At 37.3% G+C, this 23,628-nt stretch overlaps 1 protein-coding gene across 1 annotated transcript in view; it reads left to right on the top strand.

The window, feature by feature from the left end:
- The window catches only part of LOC144055571 (uncharacterized), a 36,942-nt gene extending 16,695 nt beyond the window's left edge, over positions 1-20,247 (top strand). The window contains exon 3 of the mRNA XM_077571655.1: positions 20,113-20,247. Within this exon, the coding sequence (XP_077427781.1) occupies positions 20,113-20,158 (46 nt within the window). The 3' untranslated portion in view covers positions 20,159-20,247. The remainder of the gene's footprint in view (positions 1-20,112) is intronic.
- The last annotated feature ends 3,381 nt before the right edge of the window (positions 20,248-23,628 follow it).

Below are 23,628 nucleotides of genomic sequence, written 5' to 3'. Positions count from 1 at the left end.
TAGTCTCTTGTTAACAATTAAAGGTTTGGAAATAGCTTTTTGCGGCCTGTAAAAGTACAGAAAGCTTGTTATTCCACAATTTAATGACACTGGCAGATTATGAAGCCATACGGCGATAAGGTCAGCAGTAATTCACTTTAAGTCTTCTTTAGCTCTCCTCCATGTGTCGTTTCTTTTCTGGCAAGCTTGCAGCTCGATAACGCACACTTGCAGCATCTCGCTTATTGTGACTATGTTTGGGATGCTTAAAGCTTTTACCAGTCTTTATCTGACAAAGTGTAAAAAAAAAAATATGAAAGAGATGTGTTACTTTTGACATATTTGACAAGGTGGACTTCCTTAAAGGATTAAGATCTTATTTATACTGCATTTAACCGTTGTGTCTTGCTCAAAAATACAAACGCAATTAGTTCTTCCGAATTAAACAGGGAGTACTATACATTTTTCTTCACTTCATAAAATTCATTGTAACATTCTATATTATTTATGATCTCAGCATAATGATATAAAATACCTTCCAGGAATCAACATCACAGCTTATGGTGCATGACAGATGAGTTCCACTCATTTGCATACTGTGCAGGAATCCCCCCGGATTTCTTATTAAACATTTCCGCATGGTCCATTCCGCTTTATCCCGCAAATCCAAGCTTTAGAATTAATAAGGGTGAAGGACTAAAAAATATGAATTTGAAGGCCATTTGCAGGAAATCACCATGTGGCAAAAGCCACATGAAAATGACAAAATGTATTAGATTGATGTAGATTCAGAGTAAGTATGCAACACAAACAGTGGTCAAGTATACATATTTATATGTTGTTCTCTTTTTACTTGAAATGAATTAGGATCATATTCCTGCTATTCTTATTGCTTTGCTGATTAAATGAAATGTCTTATTTTTATTTTTTATAAGCTTTTCAGATCAAATAAGATTCCTCCTCAGGACTCAAACTTACAAAATATAAGATAAATGCATTGTCATCATATCAACAAATACTGTACATTTAAATTAAACAAATTTCAATTACTCATTTTAAACACTCAACACATGTTTGGAAAACCAGCGCATGAAAACAATAAAGAATCACATACTTAAGTTAAGTAAGTTAAGAGTGATACAATTTAGGAGTTTTTCCAGATATGAGCTGTATTTTGCCATTTTGTTGTGTTTTGCCATAAGAGGAAGCAGAGCAATGTTGACAAGAAGACTGAGGGTGAGCCATAGGAGGGTTCCGTTTTGGATTGTTGGTTTACAAACACAAAGTCAAAACTTAAGCCCCCACCTTTAAATCTGTGTCTTTTGTTGGCCACTCGCAGTTGAAATTTATTGTAAAACTAAAGAGAATTACACATTGATTATTGAACCACATAACTATGCCTTTGCAAACGTCTACTAGCTTAATGCTAACTAGCATTGATGTTGCTGTCGTTTTTAAACTTTACAATGTCGACAGACTTTTTTTTTACATTATGAACATAGACATGTTTCAACAAAAGATAAGAACAATAAATTATTACAAACCAAAATAAAACAAAACACAACCACTATAGCACAAAATAAAAATCACATTACAAATGCACACAAATACACAATTACACACACACACACAAACCCATGTCAGCGCAACAACAAGAATTATTGTAATTTGTAATATCTCAATAAAGATCAAAGCCAGAGTATCCATGTAAATCTTAACCTAGACCTTAACATTTATTGAGAAACTCCCTGAATGTCATGAATCGTGTTCTTTCAAGGAGGACATAAAACAATGGCAGGCCTATATTCTTAATTCACTGCATTTAAAAAAAACAACAATTATTGCAGCTTACTCTTCTTCATGTTCCACCAACATGTGTATTATGTGTACACTGTACAGTATTTATTACACAGCCCGCCTGGTGGCCAAAACATGCACACCAGATGGCGCAGGATAATGTTGAATTAATGTATGGAAAATGTGAGCATGGAAAATGTGAGCTGAAACTGTTTAATGTGTTTATACAGTACAGTACTGTAGATTTTTCCTACTAAAAACACATTTCAAAAATGTTGTCGGTGATTTTTTTCCAGGGGAATGGGGTTAATAGCATTCCCATTCTGAGTAAAAGGGATTTGAGATAGGAGTGGTTTGAGTTATGAGCATGGTTGTTTTTTCTACGATAAATGTAACTTCCTGCTGAATTGTTGGGGGGTGGCTGACAAATTGAGAGCCATGTGACCGACACACACTGACTTTATGGCCATCGCACTGCCATTGTTGTTTCTGGAAGAGAGTAGGTGGAGGACTTGTGCAAGCCACAAATTAATCATGCATCATAAAGTTCACATTTTGTGTCGAAGTGTTATTTAGTTCTGCAAGGAAATTGAACGGTTTTCAATGGTTTGCTTATTTATGGCAAGGTATGAAACTTGAAGGTGAGTGTTTGGTTTAAGAATTCTTGATGCCTCTGTCAAATCGTTGGCTCTTTGTGTCAATAGCGTGCGGTTACTATGGCTCGTGTTTCAAGTTGTCAGTCAATGTCGTTGCACATTGACTGTCTGACCCCCTTAAAACAATTGCCTATGTCATTTTTTTGCAAAACATTATTTTTGGACTAAATCATCTCCTCATGATGCAAATGGTTAAATGTTTGGGGTTTCCCGGAAAATCTGAAAAAAATGACTTAGGCGATTATCTTAAGAAGGCATCTACATGTTTTGTTTTCAAGTGGAAAATAATTGTGACTAAATATGGAGCCCAGAGACAACATGAATGAATCTATTTTCTAATAGCCTGTAACTTTGTCATGCCATGAAATCAGTCCCAGTAAAATGTTAAACATTAGAGCGATTCGATTCGATTCGATTCGATTCGATTCCGATTTTTGGCCTGCGATTCGATTCAAAATGACTTGATTGACAATGATTTTTGCTTCAATTTATAGATATGCATTTTTTTTCATGATCTACTCCAGTCTGACTCGCTAATGCTAATTAGCGCGCTACTCGTGGCACTTTTATCACTCAAAAGAACGACTGTTTATACAAAACACTTCAGGAATGTATACAGAGAAGCATCTTAACATTAGTGATCGACATATGCTCTTCCTACACTGCAAAAAAAACAACAAATTTTATTTGAATAACTTGATCATGACTTTTTGCTTCTATGTGGCTATAACTTAACAGTGTATCAGAACACGTGAAACCACACTGCCCCTAAGTGGCCAAATCGGGTACAACATGAACAGCGCTCCCAAACAAACAAGGGCAAGTATAAATTAATTGAAATAAAATCGATTTTGGGACATTTAAAATCGATTCTGAATCATACTAAATGAGAATCGTGATTCTTATGAGAATCGATTTTTGGGCACACCCCTATTAAACACTATTCATGTCATACATTTTAAATGACTTAAAGGTAGTTTTTAGGACAAAATCTATGGCCCAGGACAAAAATAGGGACATGATAAGATTGCACAGCTCCCTGTGTGGGGAAAAACACAAAAAAAACAAAAGAAACAACTGACCAGCAAATAAGCCGTGCTTAAAATGTGCTTAAGTAGTATTCGCAAGTACCTGTGCTGAGGACATTTAAGATCAATAGGGTTATGTTTTGTATAGGTTAATAATCCCTTTAAGAGTGCAGAAAATTAATAAGCACCACTTTGACATTTGACATTTCAAAATCGATAAATATCTTTGGCCTAAATAGTGGAGAATATCACATGGTTGAAAAACGCTCCTGTAAGTGTTGGCCAACTAACAAAAGGAAAATTGACAAAGTGGAACCATTCAAAATGGGCAAAAATTAAACTGTCAAAAGATATGGAGGAAAGTAAGTGTTCTAAAATGATCATTACATGTAATTGTTTGGGCCTGGTTGCCCAGTTAAGGACATCGAGCAGCGATCCAAGAACTACTCTCAACCAAACAGTTTGAAAATGACTAAGCATGGTATAAAAATAACATTTTTAACCATAACAACTATATGATAAATAATACGCAATGTTCATGCAAGGTTAGCGTAGCAAATTAACATGCCCGTTTTACAGCTGTGAGTGTCCACACCTTGTGCGTCACAGGGAATAAAAAGACTGATTGTTAATCAGTTGTGGAGAAAATGATAACAATATAATTATACAAGCTGCTGGAGAAGAATGTAAAAAAAAAAAAAAAGTAACAGCGGGAAATGAGAAAAAAAAAAGCTAGTGTAAGATAAAGCCATAATAAATGCATACTTGACATGTTCTCCCCTACAATTGCGTGGGTTTTCTGCGGGTTTCCTCCAACATTGCAAAATATTGTGTATTTTAATGCTAATTGAAGACTTAATTGTCTCTAGGTTAGAATGTGAGAATGAAAGATTGTCACGTGTGCCTTGCTTTTGGCTGGAGAATATAATCTGCCTCTCACTCAAAGTCAACTGGGATAGGCTTCAGTCCACCGACCATCTCAATGATGACAAATGATATACAAAATAGATAGCGGGAAACACATATACTGTACATTCATCTCCATGTGTTTTGATACTTGAAAAAACAGGAATTTCAGAGCGGACGTCAGTTGAAGCATTAGGGTTAGCTTCCTCATTTCCATGATCCTATTTCATATGTATGTCCGAGTTGTGCTTTGAGCTGACAATTTGTTTGCTTCCGCATCAGTGTTGAGCACATAGATACACCGGAACACCTTTAATGACATTTTTGAAGGCAAAAAATAGCTTTCTATTGGGAGAGACGGGCGTCAAAAGACAAGACAGCAAGTAGAACGTGTGATCGCACACTCAGATGATGCACAAGCAAATAAAGTGACGTTTTTTTGGCCCAATATGACCCTCACGTGGTGTACCGGGATACCACATCAACACGCACACACAAAGTGCACAGAACTGCTGAAGTTGAATGCAGCCAAGTTCTGACATCATGCTGTGCTTTGTCAGTTGTGACTGAAAATGTTTTATTTCGTTTGGACCTCACTTTGACAAGGAGCACGAACAACGGAAAAACGGAGGCGAGCATTATAAGGGCTTTTTTTTTTTTTTTTACGACGCTGTGATAACCGTTAATAGCTCTGTGAGGGTATCACCGGAAAGCTTTGATTGGATAATTGCCCCGATTAAGAAATAACAGACGGATGAAATAACATTAGCATAATTTCCTTTTTTCGTTCTGCTCTTAAATTGATGAGCAACTCCACAAATTTGAATAATAGCTGACCCTCTAACAATTGCACTTTAGACCAAAATGGATGTCAGAGGGCACCAAGGTGGATGGCTGGATGGATGGCATCACCACACGGCTAACTGAGGCAGTGTTTCTCAATAGTTTTTTGTTACTACCCCCCAGGGGGAAGAAAATAGTTTCTGCCCCCACCTCATCACCGCCATGACTAGAAATAACATTATTTGTCCATAAAATTGTTGTAAGTAAAAAAAAATCCTTGCGCACTCTCCAGCAAAGAGAGTGCCACTGCCACCTACTGGAGTGGATGTGCAATTACACTTTACTCTAAGTCCGGCAAAAAAAAAGAACAATTAAGCCCTCTATTTGAGAAGGGCTGATCTATGGTCTAGTGATTTATTTATTTTTGTTTCTCTTATTATTATAGTAATTACCTTCTACTTTCCACCACATCACACACATGCCAATATTTTTCCTTTCCATATATGGAGTATCTCACATTTAAAAAAAATTGTTGAAGGTGTCTAAGTGCTTATGCAGGCGGCCATTTTGGTTACTCAGGCCTCAGGCAACAACCTATCACAGAGCGCCTGTTTTCTGAAGCTGAGCTGTGATTGGTTGTCACCTGAGAGCTGAGCAACTGAGCTGTCATTTTCTCGCGACATCAAGTGGCAATATTGATTAAAACTGATGGATTTTGCTACTTAACTCATATTCTACTACCGCAATATTAACCAGAATACCGTATTTAGATGAGTGTGACTGCGTAGAACATATTGTTAAGAAAAATATTTTTGGGTTGACTTCCCCTTTAACTCATTCACTGCCATTCACGGCTATAGACGTTAAAAATTAATTTGAACTATTTCTGTTAGTTTAACATTTTTCTCTCACGTTTAAAAAAAATGGTGAAGGTGTCTAAGTGCTTATGCAGGCTGACATTTTGGTTACTCAGGCCTCAGGCAACAACCTATCACAGAGCACCTGTTTTCTGAGGCTGAGCTGTGATTGGTTGTCACCTGAGACCTGAGCAACTGAGATGTCATTTTCTCGCGACATCAAGTGGCAATATTGATTAAAACTGCTGGATTTTGCTACTTAACTCATATTCTACTTCCGCAATATTAACCAGAATACCGTATTTAGATTAGTGCGACTGCGTAGAACATATTGTTAAGAAAAATATTTTTGGGTTGACTTCCCCTTTAACTCATTTACTGCCATTCACGGCTATAGACGTCAAAAATTCATTTGAACTATTTCTGTTAGTTTAACATTTTTCTCTCACATTTAAGAAAAAATGGTGAAGGTATCTAAGTGCTTATGCAGTCCGTTTTTTTTTTCTGTGTTATTCTCTCAGTATCCTCTCAGTATCCCTCCCTCGTCCGGTGTTTACTCACCCCTCCCTCCCTATGCCTCCCCTGCAAGGCTGTTTACGCTACTGAATCATTAGCCACACAACAATATCACACTCCTCGCAGACCTTTTGACTTTGGAGAAAAAGTAGCTGAGGGCAAAACTGTCAGCCGGGCAGAACATCCGCTTTATGACCGTTGTCTTGGCAACAAAGAGAATGAAAACTGGTGATATACCAATTGTTGGGATAGTTTTGAAAGAGAAAACGCGGGATGCATATGCGTATGTTGGTGCATGTACACAGCATAGACACACAAACAGCCACCCACTCCTAATGCACAAAAAATACATTTGTGTTTGTCCCTTGACTTATGAAGTGCCTTTGCAGTTAGACAGTTGAAGAGTTTTTCTTATCAAAAAAAAAAAAAAAAACATCCTTACCCGCAGCACTACAGTAAATTCCCATTCTTCCCTTGTGTATCCACTCTCTCCTTTTCTATCTCTCACACAATGAAGAACTCCTTGATTTCCATTCTGTCCTGACCCATTTTAAATAGATAACTCTTGGGGAGGAGCTGATAAAACCGCAAGTGTGCATGCACAGACCAAAATGTGAGGATGTGCAAATGCATTTTAAATGTACTTTATTGTAACTAATTCTACACACGCCGGTCACTGCATTAGGCACACCTGCACAACCTTAATGACATCCAATACAAGAGCTGCATCCAAAATGACACCTTTAAAATTATTCTTGTGGTTGTTAGCAGTGGTACAAAACTGAGGGACATCTATACTCTATAAAGACACATGCTCATGTTAACCACTGTGATTTTAAATTATATCTAACCAGTACTGTATTTGACAGTGTTCTCATGGCTTGCCGTGCCTTATCATTACCGGGCTTGTAGGTCACAATTAAGTATTCAGTGTGGGTGCGTGTTTTCAGTATGAAAGCGGTTATACTAGGCAGCCAGCATGTTGCATTATCAGTGCAGCACAATGAGGAATTAGATGTTATTGTTGCCAGAGTTTAATTTCATTTCATTAATAATTCAGATGAAAACATGCAGTTTATTTTTTCTTTTGTGCTGAATATTCCATTTTTTATATTATTATAATATTCCTTCTGTCATCTTGTCATAAAGAAAAAATATAAGAGAAAAAAAAGCCTCAATTGCATTGTGGCAATGTGAGGGGGAATGCAAAGATGCGGCAGCGGATCGCCACCATTTTGTGACTATTGTTGATTAAGTGTCAGCACAGAGTTAAAAAGTTGGCAGATATACAGTACAGTGAATTTTTAAATGATTTTTTTCTCCATATTTGTTGAGTGGGCATCTTCAGAAGTTATGTAAAAGATCTACAGTATAACATCAAATTGGAACCCATTTTGACAGAGGTCAAACTAATGAAATAACTAATTACACCCGCATATATGTATTTCTGACGCTTCTGCTGTGGCTTTCTGCGACTTTAAAAAATAAATAGACTAGTAAGTATTTAATTAAAATCTGTTTTTATGATAATTGGCACATTTTCCAAATATGATGTTTTTGTAATTTTGTAAGAAACATCTCTCGGTTGCAGGGAATCACATCTTCACTAATTGTCCTGGGGTCACTGGGTGTTTTGTGATGAAGATGTGACTAATTTTAAACATTTGGTTGGCATTTAAAGTATTTTTTTAATCAAACTAAAATCTGACTTTTGCTACTTCCATGACAAATTTCCAGTTAAAAGATTCCGCAACTAAGGTTCATTTCACTCAAAAGGTGGCCATGGCTTTGAGTTTATTTGTAAGCATCAGCTCCACAAGGATATAGGCTAACATTTGACCACAGCTACCTCGATGAAAATCCCTCTTGACAAAAGCAAACCTTTACGAGGTTCAAGATGATTGCAAATTGTTGCAATTAAAGGTCACAGACATGCCCTAGTTTGGAATGATTTGACCTTCAATTTAGTTCAGAATTAAAGGGTATGTATGTTATATGTGACTCACTAATCTAAACATGACATTGTGATTGATATTACATTTGTGGAATATGAGTTATGACGCACAATCCAGCTGTTTTTATCCATCTCAGAGGGCGGCCATTTTGGCTACTCAGGGCGCAGGCAACAACCTATCACAGAGCACCTGTTTTCTTTTTCTTTTTCTTTTTTTTTCTAAGGAGAGCTTATAGCATCATTGCTCTCCTTTAAAAAAATAAAATAAAATAAATAAATGTTTTTTTTCTCTTTTTTTATTTTTTTTAAAATATATATACATATATATATATATATATATATATACACACACACACAAATATATATATATATATATATATATTTTTTGTATGTGGGTGAGTATGTGTATGTGCGTGTGTGTGTGTGTGCGTGCGTGCGTGTGTGTATTCATCAGTTCACCTAAAGCCCATTAAAAAAAATCCCATACTAATAATATAATATAATAATAAATTGCCAAATGCAGAAACATCAATGTAAGTTATCACGATGTGGTGGCTCTCGCTAACAGACAGAATTAAGTAACCAGAATTAGGTTAAAAAATTCTATATACGTAGACCATGTTTCTATAAATTTTGATATTTGGTTTTTATTTGAGGCAGATATTTTTTCCTTTAAAATGTGATTTATGAGGAGGTTAGACCATTGGTCGATATTCAGAGTTTGTTTATTTTTCCAGTTAACAAGAATTGTTTTTTTAGCGATAGTAAGGGCTACAAGTGTAGATTGAAATTGTTTATGTGGTAAGTCAGTTGTTGTTAGGTCACCTAGCAAACACAAGTTTGGAGATAAAGGTATCCTACAGTCCAAAATAGCGGAAAGTTTTTCTTTCTTAGAGCACCTGTTTTCTGAAGCTGAGCTGTGATTGGTTGTCACCTGAGACCTGAGCAACTGAGATGTCATTTTCACGCGACATCAAGTGGCAATATTGATAAAAACTGCTGGATTTTGCTACTTAACTCATATTCTACTAACGCAATACTAACCAGAATACCGTATTTAGATTAGTGCAACTGCGTAGAACATATTGTTAAGAAAAATATTTTTGGGTTGACTTCCCCTTTAACTCATTCACTGCCATTCACGGCTATAGATGTCAAAAATTCATTTGAACTATTTCTGTTAGTTTAACATTTTTTACCCACTTTTCTTAACAAGAGTATGAAAACCAAGAAAAAAAATATTGTACATTTAGAACAGATATAAAATGTGTGATTAATCGTGAGTTAACTATTGAAGTCATGTAATTAATTACAAAAATTAAAAATTTAAATCGCCTGACGCGATTAAAAAAAAAAGAACAGATTATTAAAAACTAAGGGCGTCAGGTGATTAAAATTTTTAATCGTAATTGAATCGCATGACTTCACTAGTTAACTCACGATTAATCACACATTTTATATCTGTTCTAAATGTACAATTTTTTTTTCTTGGTTTTATACTCTTGTTTTTTTTTTTTTTTTTTAATTTTTTAAATATATATACATATATATATATATATATATATATATATATATATATATATATATATATATACACACACACATATATATATATACAGTATATATATAATTATTTTTTTTTGTATGTGGGTGAGTATGTGTATGTGCGTGTGTGTGTGCGTGCGTGCGTGTGTGTATTCATCAGTTCACCTAAAGCCCATTAAAAAAAAATCCCATACTAATAATATAATATAATAATAAATTGCCAAATGCAGAAACATCAATGTAAGTTATCACGATATAGTGGCTCTCGCTAACAGACAGAATTAAGTAACCAGAATTAGGTTAAAAAATTCTATATACGTAGACCATGTTTCTATAAATTTTGATATTTGGTTTTTATTTGAGGCAGATATTTTTTCCGTTAAAATGTGATTTATGAGGAGGTTAGGTTTCATACTCTTGTTAACAAAAGTTGATTTTTTTTTTTTTAACTAATAGAAATATTTCAAACTCATTTTTGACGTCTATAGCCATCAATGGCAGTAAATGAGTTAAAAGTTTTCTGGCACTGACATTAAAAAATAACATCAGAATGCCTGGTGTAACTTGTTAACAGCACTTTACATTTAATAAAAATGTTGTATCATATTTGTATTTACTAATACAGTATCTCTAATTTACTAACGTCGCCCACACAAGCAAAATGAGCTTTCTACAGTCTTCCTTTGTGATGATCGAGATGATTAAATCAAGTGTGCACCACTAACTAAAGCAATTAAAGCAAGCATGAAGAGTCGTCTTGAATCGTTCAGTTCCGTCTTCCCCTCCTGGGGAGCCTCTCACCTTCCCCGCTTGTCACGTTGTCATGCCAACAAGACAGGATTGCGCCTCAACTTCACTGACGCACAGGCATGCTGCACTTCTGCCAAATCTTACGTCTATCCTCGGCAGATGGAGGGCATGCTTGGCTCGTGGGATGTCGAAAGCCTTCTAAATCAGTAGCAGGTTGACCCTTGAAATGGTCGTGCGTTCCAAAGTTCAATATATTTTGAACATTCGGCTGCAGCTACTTTACATTTTAGAATAAATTCCCAAAATGGATTATAATAAAAATGCAATATGATGTATAATAAAATGGGTTCATGATGGAGTGTAATATAAACCATGCTGTTTATGGCGCAGTCTCATTTGTTTGCTTCAACAAGAGAAAACCAGAGCAACTAAGAGAATGATTTTGAAATAACCTACGTCAAAGTGCATCCTGAAAACCATCCGCAAGCTCTTCCAGTAGTGCGGCCATCATTCAACTTATCGAGTGTTCTCTCACTGCTCTCTCGTTGACATGATCATAAATCAACTGATTGCTAAAAGACAAAATGTATGTTTATGACCACACCCTAAGAGAAATGCTATTTAGGGGCCACTCCTGTGGACCCGGGAGTCAGAAACATGACATATTATTGCAAGGCCTGCCTGTCCGGTCAGGATTCATATACAGTCGCTCCTTGCTGTGTGAGCGTCTTTACGACGTTGAGGCCTGATTGATTTGATAAAAATGAAAGCCATTGATTCTGTCGTGAATTTACAGCAGCAAATTAGCATATTTCAGATGGCCGAGTTGCATTTTAGCCCAGCCATTAACGGAGAGTGCACACACACACTCACACACACAAATCCAAACTGTCAGTGGGCTTTCTGTAGTAAGTGCTTACCAAACAGTCAGAGGCAAGTATGAAAATTGCATGTGAGACCTTGCAAACACACTTTGTGTTTGATACTCTTATCTCAGCAAAGAAGCAACCATGCAGATAACCAAAAGTACTTTCAAGTTCTACACGTCAAGTGTGTCAACAATTGACTTTGAGTGACACAATGGTCCTTTGTGAAATATTTTGGTTTGTCAATTGAACTTTTGCTCTATTTTCTATTTCTAAAAATCAATAGGCCTATACAAGCATTTAAACTATGGGCATGTAGCTTAGCCTCATGAGTTTCGTTACAAAAATACAGATTTTGAAAATCTCGGTCAGGTTGTTTGTAGTCCACATAATACATACAGTACAGTACATATAAGGAGTTGTTGTTTCTTTCAACAAACTCCGAAGTCTTAAAGATATACTTTATGCAGAAATATGCAGAGAATAAGCGGTTTGGGAAATGGATGGATGAATGAGCAAAAGGTGTTTAACAACCACCTTTTTCCCTTGCGACAAAGGTTTTCTTAAAATCATAAATTAGCCGATTGAGACTTTTTTTTTTCTTCTCAATTGTTTTCAGTTTTTCTTATATTGTACGACTATAAATGAGTATACTATTTATACAATTTGTCTTTCAGTTATCTTCAAACTATATGACCATAAACGAATATTCTGTTTGTGCCGATTTTTGTTTTGGTGTTGTTATTCTCATATTGCATATTTGATGCCGGTTTTCTTGTGCTACTTGGAAATAAGTACATTTTTAATTTTTTATAATTATGACATAAATTGTGCTTGGTTTTCTGTAAGTTACCATAGAAATTGGGCAAAACTGCTGGATTTCACTTTCCTTTCTTTTCTTTGGTCCTTCCTCGGGTCTCCTGACGGCCTCACGACTCTGGCTGGATGTGTTCGGTTTAGGTGAAGGGTATGGGATTTTTTTAATAGGTTTTAGGTGAACTAATGAATACACACTCACACGCACATGCACATACACATTCACATACTCACCCACATACAAAATAAAAAAATAAAATAAATAAAAGTAATATATTGTATATAAAAAAAAAAGAGCGCAATGATGATGACATGATGAATGAACAATACTGAGCTCTCCAGAAAGAAAAAAAGAAAAAGAAAATTTTTTTTTTTTTAAATTAGGCGAAAACATTGTAACTCTAAACTGAGGGGAGTATGTTTTGATGTTTTGTTTTTGTCCTCAGTTTGAGGTTCTGCCTTACGAGAAATATGTATAACTAAATAGTGGAAAATAAGGGGGAGGTTCATTCTAAGTTCTGTGAATGTCTACCTACTCCTTTTGAGTATCAACTTTGTATAACTTTTGTTGTAATTGTTTTATTAACTTGATGTTACTCAAATAAATGAAAGGGGGGAAAAAATATACAGTCCTTAATCAGAAAAGAGTGCCAAAGGGCTTCACAAGCACGCAGCTCACAGTTCTTGGTGACCATTAAAAACAGACGAGTGGGTCTGCTAGTTCCGATATTCCTCGCCAGTAAATATCACGACTAACGACAACTCACAGCACCTCTTTGGTCAACTCAATAAAATTGTTTTTGTTCGGTCTCTCTGCAGTCATAGTGGCTGGGGAGCCCTTCTCCAAATTATTATTGAAAGTGTGCTTCACACCTGTTTTTTGTTGTCATTTGCAGATCTGAGCAAAAACAAAAATCTTTGTGCATAGTAAAACTGCATTTAAGAGATTTTCTCATGTTTATGAATTCTGATAATTATTTTGGTGAACTATTTTTAAACAATGGTGTCTATCAGCCATTGCCGAGATGTGCAACATAGATTGATGCATGCTGTAAACAGCTTTGAGAAAAAGCTGGGAAATCTTTCACTTTGTCTGTTGGAAGACAAATCTGTTCATGTTGCCAAGATACTGAGTCAGACGTTGCATCTGTTTCTTCCGTCTTGTTCATGAAGCAGTGTAATACTGAGTTCGTCCGGTATAAATGCTTTTCTAATCTGATTTTTTCCCCCCTTCATTTCACATTACATCACAGCCTGAGTTCATTTCGAACTTCTAAATGAATGACACAATTGAACTGGAATTCGATCATAATGTTTTGGGGAAATGGAATAGTAATATAATTAATCATTATCATCACAGAATCTTGATACCCAATGATGTGATCATTAAAAAATAATTTTCTTTTTGTGTGCGTTCTATTCTATGAGAAAAATCCGCCTCGGCAAGAAACTCACATTTGTGTCATCACTTAAGCAAGTCATCATTTTAATCATAACACCATTATGAATTATGATCGCAACAGTGCAATCCTGGAAGTCATTACAAATATTTCCGATGAGAAACAAATAATTGGGACAAATTAGATTTTTATTATTATTTTTATTTGACAAGCTTCATAACTGACTCTCCCCAATCATCAATGTTCATCCTGGTACATGATCCAGTGGATGCTGCGCTTCTATTAGAATTTTTTTTGTAATATTGAAAGGAGCCTGTTGACATTTTAGGCAATGTGATGTTCTCCTGTCTAAAGAAATCAGTGCAACTGTCTCTCAAATTACTTTTTGTTTTGACAGTAAAAAAACAACAACCTGCTAGTCAACCGCTGACACGTTAGCATCATCGCTAATGTCAACAATCGTTTGCTACAACCTGCTGTCATGCTATTTATGGATGTCTAGATGCTTCACTTATATTTAAATGGATTGGCTGTATTTGTAAGCAATCTTAGACTGCAATTATGGCGATCAGTGCATACAACTATTCATTGACAGCTGAACAGGTGGTTTGAAGCACACCTCTGAAAACTGATGATTGGTAGGGCAAAGAAAAAGTGCGCAGTACGGGATTAAATGGAAAAAGGCAGAGAGATGAAACAAGGTGCTCGCCCACCCAGATGTCATCCCGTCATCTGCAAGCGTGAGAGTGAGAGCCAGATAAGAAGGAGAGGATGAGTGGCAGATGAATGAATGATGCCGCGGACCACTTACTGCTGCCTTAATTGGATTTGAATAGGTTGTCATTGTGTGCAAAAGCACTGCAGAGGGAAGAGACAATACACACACAAACACACACACACACACATCCATAAATGCAGGCAAAGACACCATAGGTAAAAAGACAAAAACAGGATGCCTTGGATCCATTTTAACCCAATCATTTGTTTTGCGGTTTGATTAAAAGGAGCCTCTGCTGTGAAGTCCTTTAGTAATATACTTGAGTTTGATGGAATAACCACATTTGTCCTCATAAAACACAACTAATTAGTTGCTCTATAACAATGATGACCAGTATTATAGCCTCCGTGTTTAGGGGATTGAAGGATTAGGCTGATGAATGCTTCCTTCTTTGTGGCTGTTGTACTCCAACAATGCACATGAAATTAAACAACAATAGGAAGCTCATTTACATTTGCTCAATGGGCTCTATTTTCATGCCAAGGCTAATCTAGTGCAAAGCTCAGTCTAACTGTGCACGTGGGTGGAGTTTTCTTTCTTTTGGAATTTTGCTTGACTAGCACAGATAGAATACAAAATACAAAGAAAATGTGTGTATGCAGGTAAACTGCAAGATCTCCCCTTGCGGATGATGTAGTCGACGTGGGCAATTGACCCCAACGTAATGCCCGCATGACCTAGTAAACCAATCAAGATGTCACGTGTTTTGCTGCGGACAAACAAAGCAATCCAGCTCTCGGTGATGCATTGTGTGGTTATCCAAAAGCAAGAAAAAAAATCAATAAAAATGGTTAAACGCTGTCGTCGCGGCTTGTGTAAGTGCGATAACCGTTATCCTGATCGACTAACCGGCGTCCTGCTGTAGTCACGGCTTGTGTAAGAGAGATAACTAGGGTGGCCACTTCCATAAGGTCAAAAAGGACATATTTTAAAAAAAAATAAATAAAGGTTCCCTCGCTATAACGCCATTTACTTTTCACAGCCTCGCTGTTTTGCTGATTTTTTTTGCATGCATTTTTTTCTACAGTAATGTGCCTATTTCATAAAATTTATGAAGGTTTGAACATTGAGAATGTTCAAACAAGAGAGAAATGTGAGAAAATGTAAATGCCTCAATGAGAAAAGTGTATATAAACTGTGTGGTGAGAAGTTTTAGAGCCTTTTTTTTTTATAATAAATGTAAAAGTATTTTTGGAACCTAACCGCAGCGGAAAATGAGGGAACACTGTATATCAGACTAGTGGTGTATTTTCATCAACAATAAAGTTTTGCATGGTTTGTAGATCATGTTTGTGCACTACTGCGCTCCAGTGCTGAAGGTAAATATATATGGAGTTATGTACCCGCAGATGCGACATTTGTTTGTTGATCTAAAAAAAAATAATGAAGGTTTATAATAATGTAACCCTATGATATTGTTGTTTCTCGGAGGCTTGGTAAAAGGCGGGCTACAAATAGTTTAGGGTTTATGATGTTTTCTGGCGTCTTCCCGCTAAATTAACCAGACACGGCAGGACAGGATTCAAGCACGTCTCTCTTTATTTGTTTCTCTCTCTCGAACGAGGCTCGCTCAGTTCCACCTCTCTCTCCTCTGCGCTCATGAAATGCGCAGCACATAAAACGCTTCAGCATGTAAACTAAAATACAAAAGCAATAATAATTCACAAACCAAACGAGTCAATAGCAAGTAAATAAAAATACACATTGCAAACACCGTGTTACAATAATAAACTTATGACGCACCTGCTGCTCGCCTCTTTCTTTAAGCTTCTCTGTCCCCGCGTGACGTTCTGACTGCTCGCATCGACATCACACCGGCAAAGCGTACAGAAACCGTGAAACCAGTCTCGACTGCAGAAAATTGTACTCTTTCATCTGTTCAATATTAAAATATGTCCAGCGTTTTGGCATTTTTTCTAGCGCTGCCTTTTCGCTGCTGTCAAAGGCGGCAAGAAAATGACGTATAGTCAGATAGCCACACGTGGAGATTTGTTTACATTGACATACGAGATTTTTAACTGAAGCCACTCTTGGCCAATACATATCAGTTGTGACAAACGGGGGATGTTGGGTCACATAAAATCAACCACGGCTCATTTTCTTTAAGGCGGACAAATAAGCGTCCGGCTTAGGGGTTGCGCAGGATGCTGAACACGTCACTGAAAATTAAGACTGTCCGGTCTAAATCCGGACGTCTGGCCACCATAGAGAAACCGTGTCCGGTTTATTCCCTTCCCCTAAACACTCAAACAACTACGAAGAATGTTTGCGCTGGATCAAACTTTGTGGAAGACAATACACGACCAGTTGAATCCCTCCCAAATTACCAGAAAAGTGTCTGCACTAAGATAATGTTCTCCATTATTCTTTGATGCCAAAGGCTAACGATAGCTCCGGGTAGCTAACCTTCCATGCGTTTGTTGACTTACTATTTAGTATTAATGCCAACAAAACATTGAAACTATGAGGTAATATAAATTCATTCTTACCCTGCTTGACAGGAACAATGTCCAAAAACGTGGTTTTGCTGACAATCAGTCGAAGTGAGTGAGGCGACTCGTGTCTTTTTTTGACTTCTGTAGCAGCAGACAGTGATGTGTATTTCTTTTGTTTTTGGGCAAAATTGCATGGTGAGGTAGTGAAGATACCCTTTACTAAAATAATTAAAGCCATTAATGTCCAAGGCGTCTGTTTGACACATTTAGTGGGCATGCCACGGTAAGGTCAACTGGAGACCGCCTTGCACCTGTGATCGTGCATCTATGTGATACCGCCCGCAGGGTACTGTCTTGTCTCATATGAGGCCCAGGTCAACTTCCGACCCCACTACAGCAGGGTGTGCTAATACAAGTTTAGCCAATGGTACTTCAGTTTTCCACCATACAAGGCCCTCACAGCACTTTACATTCAACTACTCATTCACTTACTGATGACACCGCATCAGGAGCAAGCGGGGGTTCAGTATCTCAAGGATACTTTGACGTGCTCACAATGACATGGGATTGAACCCACAACCTCTAAATTGGGAGACAGCCATTCTACCACTTAGCCACATCACCCATCTGGATACACATGCCAACATCTTCTAGGAAGTCAACTCCATATTGTCTTTTTTTTCTCTCTCTCTCTCTGGAGATGTCGTATAATTTTAAGAACTCATTGGTAGATAACATCCAAGATGTTTCTGTGGATGGTGTGCAAACTGTGCGATATGAACAGCCGCTCTCTGTGTCCCTCAACACCAATCAGTGTAGGATACCCCTTTGCATGAAAATGGGCAAACAAAGTCATATAGCTCAGGGCCTTGTTGATGCTACACACTGAAGCGTATCGCACTAAATGTTCCGCTGCGCATGTGGGTGAGACGGGACCGAAACAGACAAGGAATGCGGCGTTTGTCATGTTAGCATTACATAAAAGCAAGAGGCTGCTCGACGGATCATCCCTCATCGAGCAGACGTGTTGCCGTAACGTCCGCGACGAAAGGATGGCGCGGATGTGCATGCGGGTAGGAGAACCGAAATGAGTCATCGGCAGAAAATAGGGAAGGCGATGAAGTGATCCAGAACGATAGAAAAGCAGACAGGGATAGAGATAAAAACCTCAGATTGCCAATGGAGTTGATGATAGCACATGGTGACGGGTTCAAAGGAGAGGAGACAATCTAAAGGAAATACAGTAAAGGAATGAGGTAGTGCGGTGATTCCGAGGATGAAGTCATTTTCTCCAGACGCGGAAACGTTGCCGGGCTCTGGCGAGCATCTTGGGAGAAGGCTGACAGAGTAATGGATCACCACCAAGCACGTGTGCATGCGCACATGTGCACACACAAAAGGTATTATTAGAGGGGGCAAGAGCATTCAATCCAGCCTCATTCTTTGGATTTTGTGCACGGGTAGTCTTGGCAAAAACTCTCGCTTCTTTTATGGGATTGGAGAGATAAGACACAGGATTAAAAGCCCATCAGCAAGTACTCATTGACTGTGTGAGAATGTAAACTTCACAGCAACTCAGTGGCAACCCCCTGAGGTGCACCCTGAGGGCCAGCAGCCCGTGCATGTCCACTCCGGCCTAGATTGCCTCCTGCCACAGGCCACCTCCTCCCATTAGGTGCCCTTAACCCTGTCACATAAAAAAACAGTCCGTCAAAAGAATTAATGTAGCAATCGGTCTATACTTCCGGCACATTAAAAAGTCATTAATATAAAATCCATCCAACCATCCATTTTCTAAAGTACTTGTCCTCAATAGGGTCACAGGTAAACTGAAGCCAAGCTCAGCTGACTTTGAGGCAGAGTAAAAACCCCGGAGTGGTCACCACGCAAGCACAGGGAAACATTTTCCACAATACCCCTATCTTCTTCTTCTTCATTTCCTTTCGGATTTTCCCTTCAGGGGCCGCCACAGCGAATCAGTTGCCTCCATCTAACCCCGTCTTCTGCATCCTCTGCTCTCACACCGACTACCTTCACCACTCTGGGTTCGCTCCCTGAGTCCCCGACTCCGACTTTGATGGTCATCCGAAATAATATAATCTACGATGTTGTTAAAATGACTCGAAAGGACTTGAAACTCAAAGTGTATGACTTGTGAATTCAGTCTTGATTCGGGACTTGAGGGCAAAGACTTGAGACTTACAAAACAATGACTTACTCCCACTACACTCTTGTGTAATGCAAAGAGGCTTGCAACAATATATTTCCGCATCAATCTTTTAAGCCCATCCCTAGAGAACATGTCATGAGATTGAGCGTGAAGCAGACATGCTAACCAGGGGTCCGCAGTGCTGCCTATATTCATAAAGCGTTCAGATTAAAAAAAAAAAAAAAAGCAATATATTTGAAATGGATATATTTCTTTATATAAAAATGTTTGAAATGTATGCGAAAACAGCAAACAGTAGGATGTAAATGGCAAATGGTGATTTGCAGGTTAATATACTCGGCAAAACAAACTACTCTATATTTTGAATAAACAGTAAAAAAAATAAAAATAAAAGATGAACAATTTTACTTGTGCTGTGTTGACATGCTCCTTAAGAATTCTCAGTATGATGCAGTGCGATTTTACAACACTGCATACTACAATTACGGTAATAAACACTCAGTATGCTTGTTGTTATGTGTCAAAACAGAGCCTTATTATGCTCATAAAGGCAGCCTTTTTATATGTACGCTTGTATTGTATCTCATTATAGTGTGCAGTTGAATTATCAACTCATCACCACCTTAAAAACCAACATGAGTTATTTTGGGGAAAATAGGCTGTATATATATATATATATATATATATATATATATATATATATATATATATATATATATATATATATAATTTGTCACACTGCATCTAGTCTTTAAATATGTCTTTTGATTACAGTGAATAGAAAATGCCTTGACATGTGGATGTTTATACTTGTTTTTTCTTCTTCTTTTTAAACCTGTGAATTTATCTTTTTTTTCTTCTTTTTTTTTCTTACAGTTTTGAAATCACATTAACAATTGCTGGCCAGCACAAAGGAAAATGAGTGACAGACGCTGTTGAAATGTGCCAAGTGTTTCAAGACGACCAATTGAGGAATCCTTAAAAAGAAACCAGCGAAGCCAAGCATGTCAGGAGATGTGACGACTTTGACAACTTTGCTTTGCAAAAGAGCCAAGCGATAACGCTCAAGTTTGCATTGCTTTAGAGCTCAATAAACATGTCTCTCTTTTTTCCACTGCTGTGCTGTAGTCAGTAGGAAAGAAGCAGCGTGACTGCACATTACAAGTGTGGGGGAGTGATAATTGTAGCACCACTACTTTTGGCCATGACAAGATATGTGATTCTTTGCTTTGCCTCAAATTTTAACACTTATTCGCAACATTAGGTACAGAGACAATGATTTCTTGAACTGCAAGATGGGTCGAGCCATGCATTATATACTGACAGATGCTTCTAATATTTTGGTCGGACAGCAGTTCCAAAGCCAACGTTTATTGTAGCCTAATTGGAAATACCACATTGGACGACCTTAAAAACACTGGATTTTAGAAATTCCAAGGTTACAAGTATAGAAAACATTGTACAATCACATGATGATGACTGAGAGTAACATCCATCCATATATCCATTTTCCATATCACCTAGCCTAATGGAGGGTAATTTATGTGAGTGTAGGTTGGCGTAAATTGAAGAAACGTGTAATAGAGTGCTGCCTCTTTCATCATTTTCATATCAGTCATTAGTCATTATGCTTTTTTTTTTTTTTGCTATTTTATTATGGAATCTGCTTGAATATAATTTACATCCATCCATTTGTTCTTTATATCCTGTTCAGGGTCACAAGGAGGAGGAGCCTATCCTTAGGCTCACTACACCCTGGCCTGGGATGGTTTTTAGTCAATCACAAGGAGCGGAGCATAAAGAGACAGACATTTCACATCCACGCTGCCTGTGCCAAAGTCAGCTGAGTGCAAAAGAAGATGAAAGATTACATATATAAGTTCCATTAGGACCAGAGTTTGGTAGAGCAGTCAAAAATTGTACTATGAGTAGGCCTACAGTTACTTTCAAATACTCTAAGTATGACTCAAGTAGAAGTAAAACGTAGTCCACCTAATAATAGATTCAGTAAGAGTAGGAACTGAAAAAATGGTAAAAAAAAAACTTCTGATTTATTATTTTTCAATTGGTGTCAAACAGACAAAAATATCAACTTAACTTGCTTTGTGTACACTCATGATATGCAACAGCACAATATGGTCACCGGGCAGAGGTTACTGGTAAATAGATAAACACAAGTTCTGAAAAGGAAGACACAAATAACATTGCTGTACTATTCTTACTCATAATCAATCCGTAATGTAAAAAAGTCACTTTGAAATCCTATCTTGTGTGGGGTCATGTGACTGCATTGCTCCATTTGGTTGGTGAAATGGAGTGAAATGTCACTAGTGGTTATCAGGGTTATAATTGGTTTGAATTTGAATTTTAGTACAATTTTATTTAATTTTGGCTTAAAAAAAATATATAGTTTTTAAGAGCAAGTTTGTTAGATTTATTTTTTTAAAATAATTTTTGTTTAGTTTTTATTTGTTTTAGAATTAGTTTTAGTTTTTTTAAATATACGGAGTATATTTTTTTGCTTTAATTATGTCGTCAGTTTTCATTAATTAACCTTTGTGGCTATGTGGACTGATAAAACAGAGTCATATGACAATGCTCGAAGCAGAAGTCTCTTTAGCAAACCAAAACAAATTTGATTGCATATAAGCAATACTAGCTAAATACTGTAGACACAGATAACAGCAGTGAGTATTCCTCTGTGTAACAAATTAAAAGTTGTGTTTCTTCTTAACAAAATTACTCAAGTAAAAGTAAAAAAAAATATGTTGCACTAAAACAATGAATCCAAAACGTAGCATGTTACTGCTGGGACTAATATTTTACATTGCTGCAATATTCCAAACCAGCACCGTGCTGTTCACAACCATCATGCATTAGTGCTGACAAACAGCTGGACAGACATCCAACTTGACAGATGGTCCTTCTATTAGGACAAGCATGCTTTTTGTGAGTGAGACAAACAGACTGTGAAAAACAACCACACTGACATACACAAACTCTACTAGGATACACTGAAGGGACACACGGGGGTAAAAGGGAGTAGACAAATACAAGCACATGCTCATCTTTGAAATGTGTATGCAGGAGTGTGTGTTAATGTGTGTAGCCTCAGTTCGTACGTGTGTGTGTGCGTGGATGTCCGCGTGTCATACCACTCCGGCCATTACAGAGGCACCCGATGAAAGTAGTAACATGCTGCCAAAACAAGGTGCTAAAAGTATAAAAGTACTGATGGAGGAGGACTTGGACACACGTGCACGCATGCATACGAGAGGGGAACATGAGCGGTGTTCTACGTGCGCGCGGTAATGTATGAGGAGTGGCGCATGTAACCTTACTTCAAATCTCTAGAAAATGCCAGCTTGCATTCCCCTACGCCTCGTCTAAATGACAAATTTAATTCATTGAGTTAATGAATGCAGCAAAGGAGCACAATATGAAATAGTTAAGGTTAAGCAAGAAGGGAGGTGGCGTAAAGTTCTCCCTTTTCGACCTTGATGTGCAATTTTGAGGCCTGTTCTCATTAAGAAAAGCATAAACATCCATTTGAAGGCTTAATAGGAAGTCGTGAAAATGTTGCCTGTGTGCTGTATGTGTGGCGCAAGGCCCCCCCACAGGCCCTTAAGTGGTGTGTATTTATAGAGTGTGTGTCTCTCAGGCCCACCGGCTGGTTATATGAGCCTCTTCTAATGGCTGGGAGGATAGGAAACATCTATAGACATGTTTTCTAAAAACACACACATAAGAGCATGCAGTTACATACATGCACAGGCTTTTGATAAGGCTTTAAGGTTTTAAACTGAACTTTTATACACGACTTTAAAAGCAAGCACAAAGAATGGCTTTGTACCAGCAATTTTATAGTTTGGGAATTTTTATTATAGTTATATAAAAAAAAAAAAAATTTTGGGAGTTAGTTTTAATTAGCGTTTGAAGGTGGCTTTGTTATATTTTATTAGTTTTAGTTTGGGTTTTTTAATGCTTATTTTTAGTTTAGATTTAGATTTAGCTTGAGTATTTCCATAAAATCCCGTGAATAATACGCATTGCATTCGGTAGTTGATTCGAGGTGCATTCACAGACCACTCACACATTTGCTCATCTCATGCTCATCTCGTACATCCTTAGAAATCCTTATTCAATGTACTCAATGACTAATGAATCAGCAAATTGCATGGGGTACGTGGAAACATTTTGGAATTATTTGACACGCCAAATAATAATGGATACCAGCAAATCGGGGTATTGTATTATGCACGGGTACGGAGGAAAAAAATGTATTTTTTATTTTTGGGGGGGTATATTATACATGGGTGCATATTGAGATTTCACCATTGTTTTATGTATTTATTTATTTATTTATTTTGTGTTATTTGTGTGCAAGAATTA

Source organism: Vanacampus margaritifer, chromosome 7, assembly GCF_051991255.1.
Source record: "Vanacampus margaritifer isolate UIUO_Vmar chromosome 7, RoL_Vmar_1.0, whole genome shotgun sequence".
In the NCBI taxonomy this organism is placed as follows: Eukaryota; Metazoa; Chordata; class Actinopteri; order Syngnathiformes; family Syngnathidae; genus Vanacampus; species Vanacampus margaritifer.
Note: the sequence above shows the minus strand (reverse complement) of the source record. Positions and strands in the feature narration are given on the sequence as shown.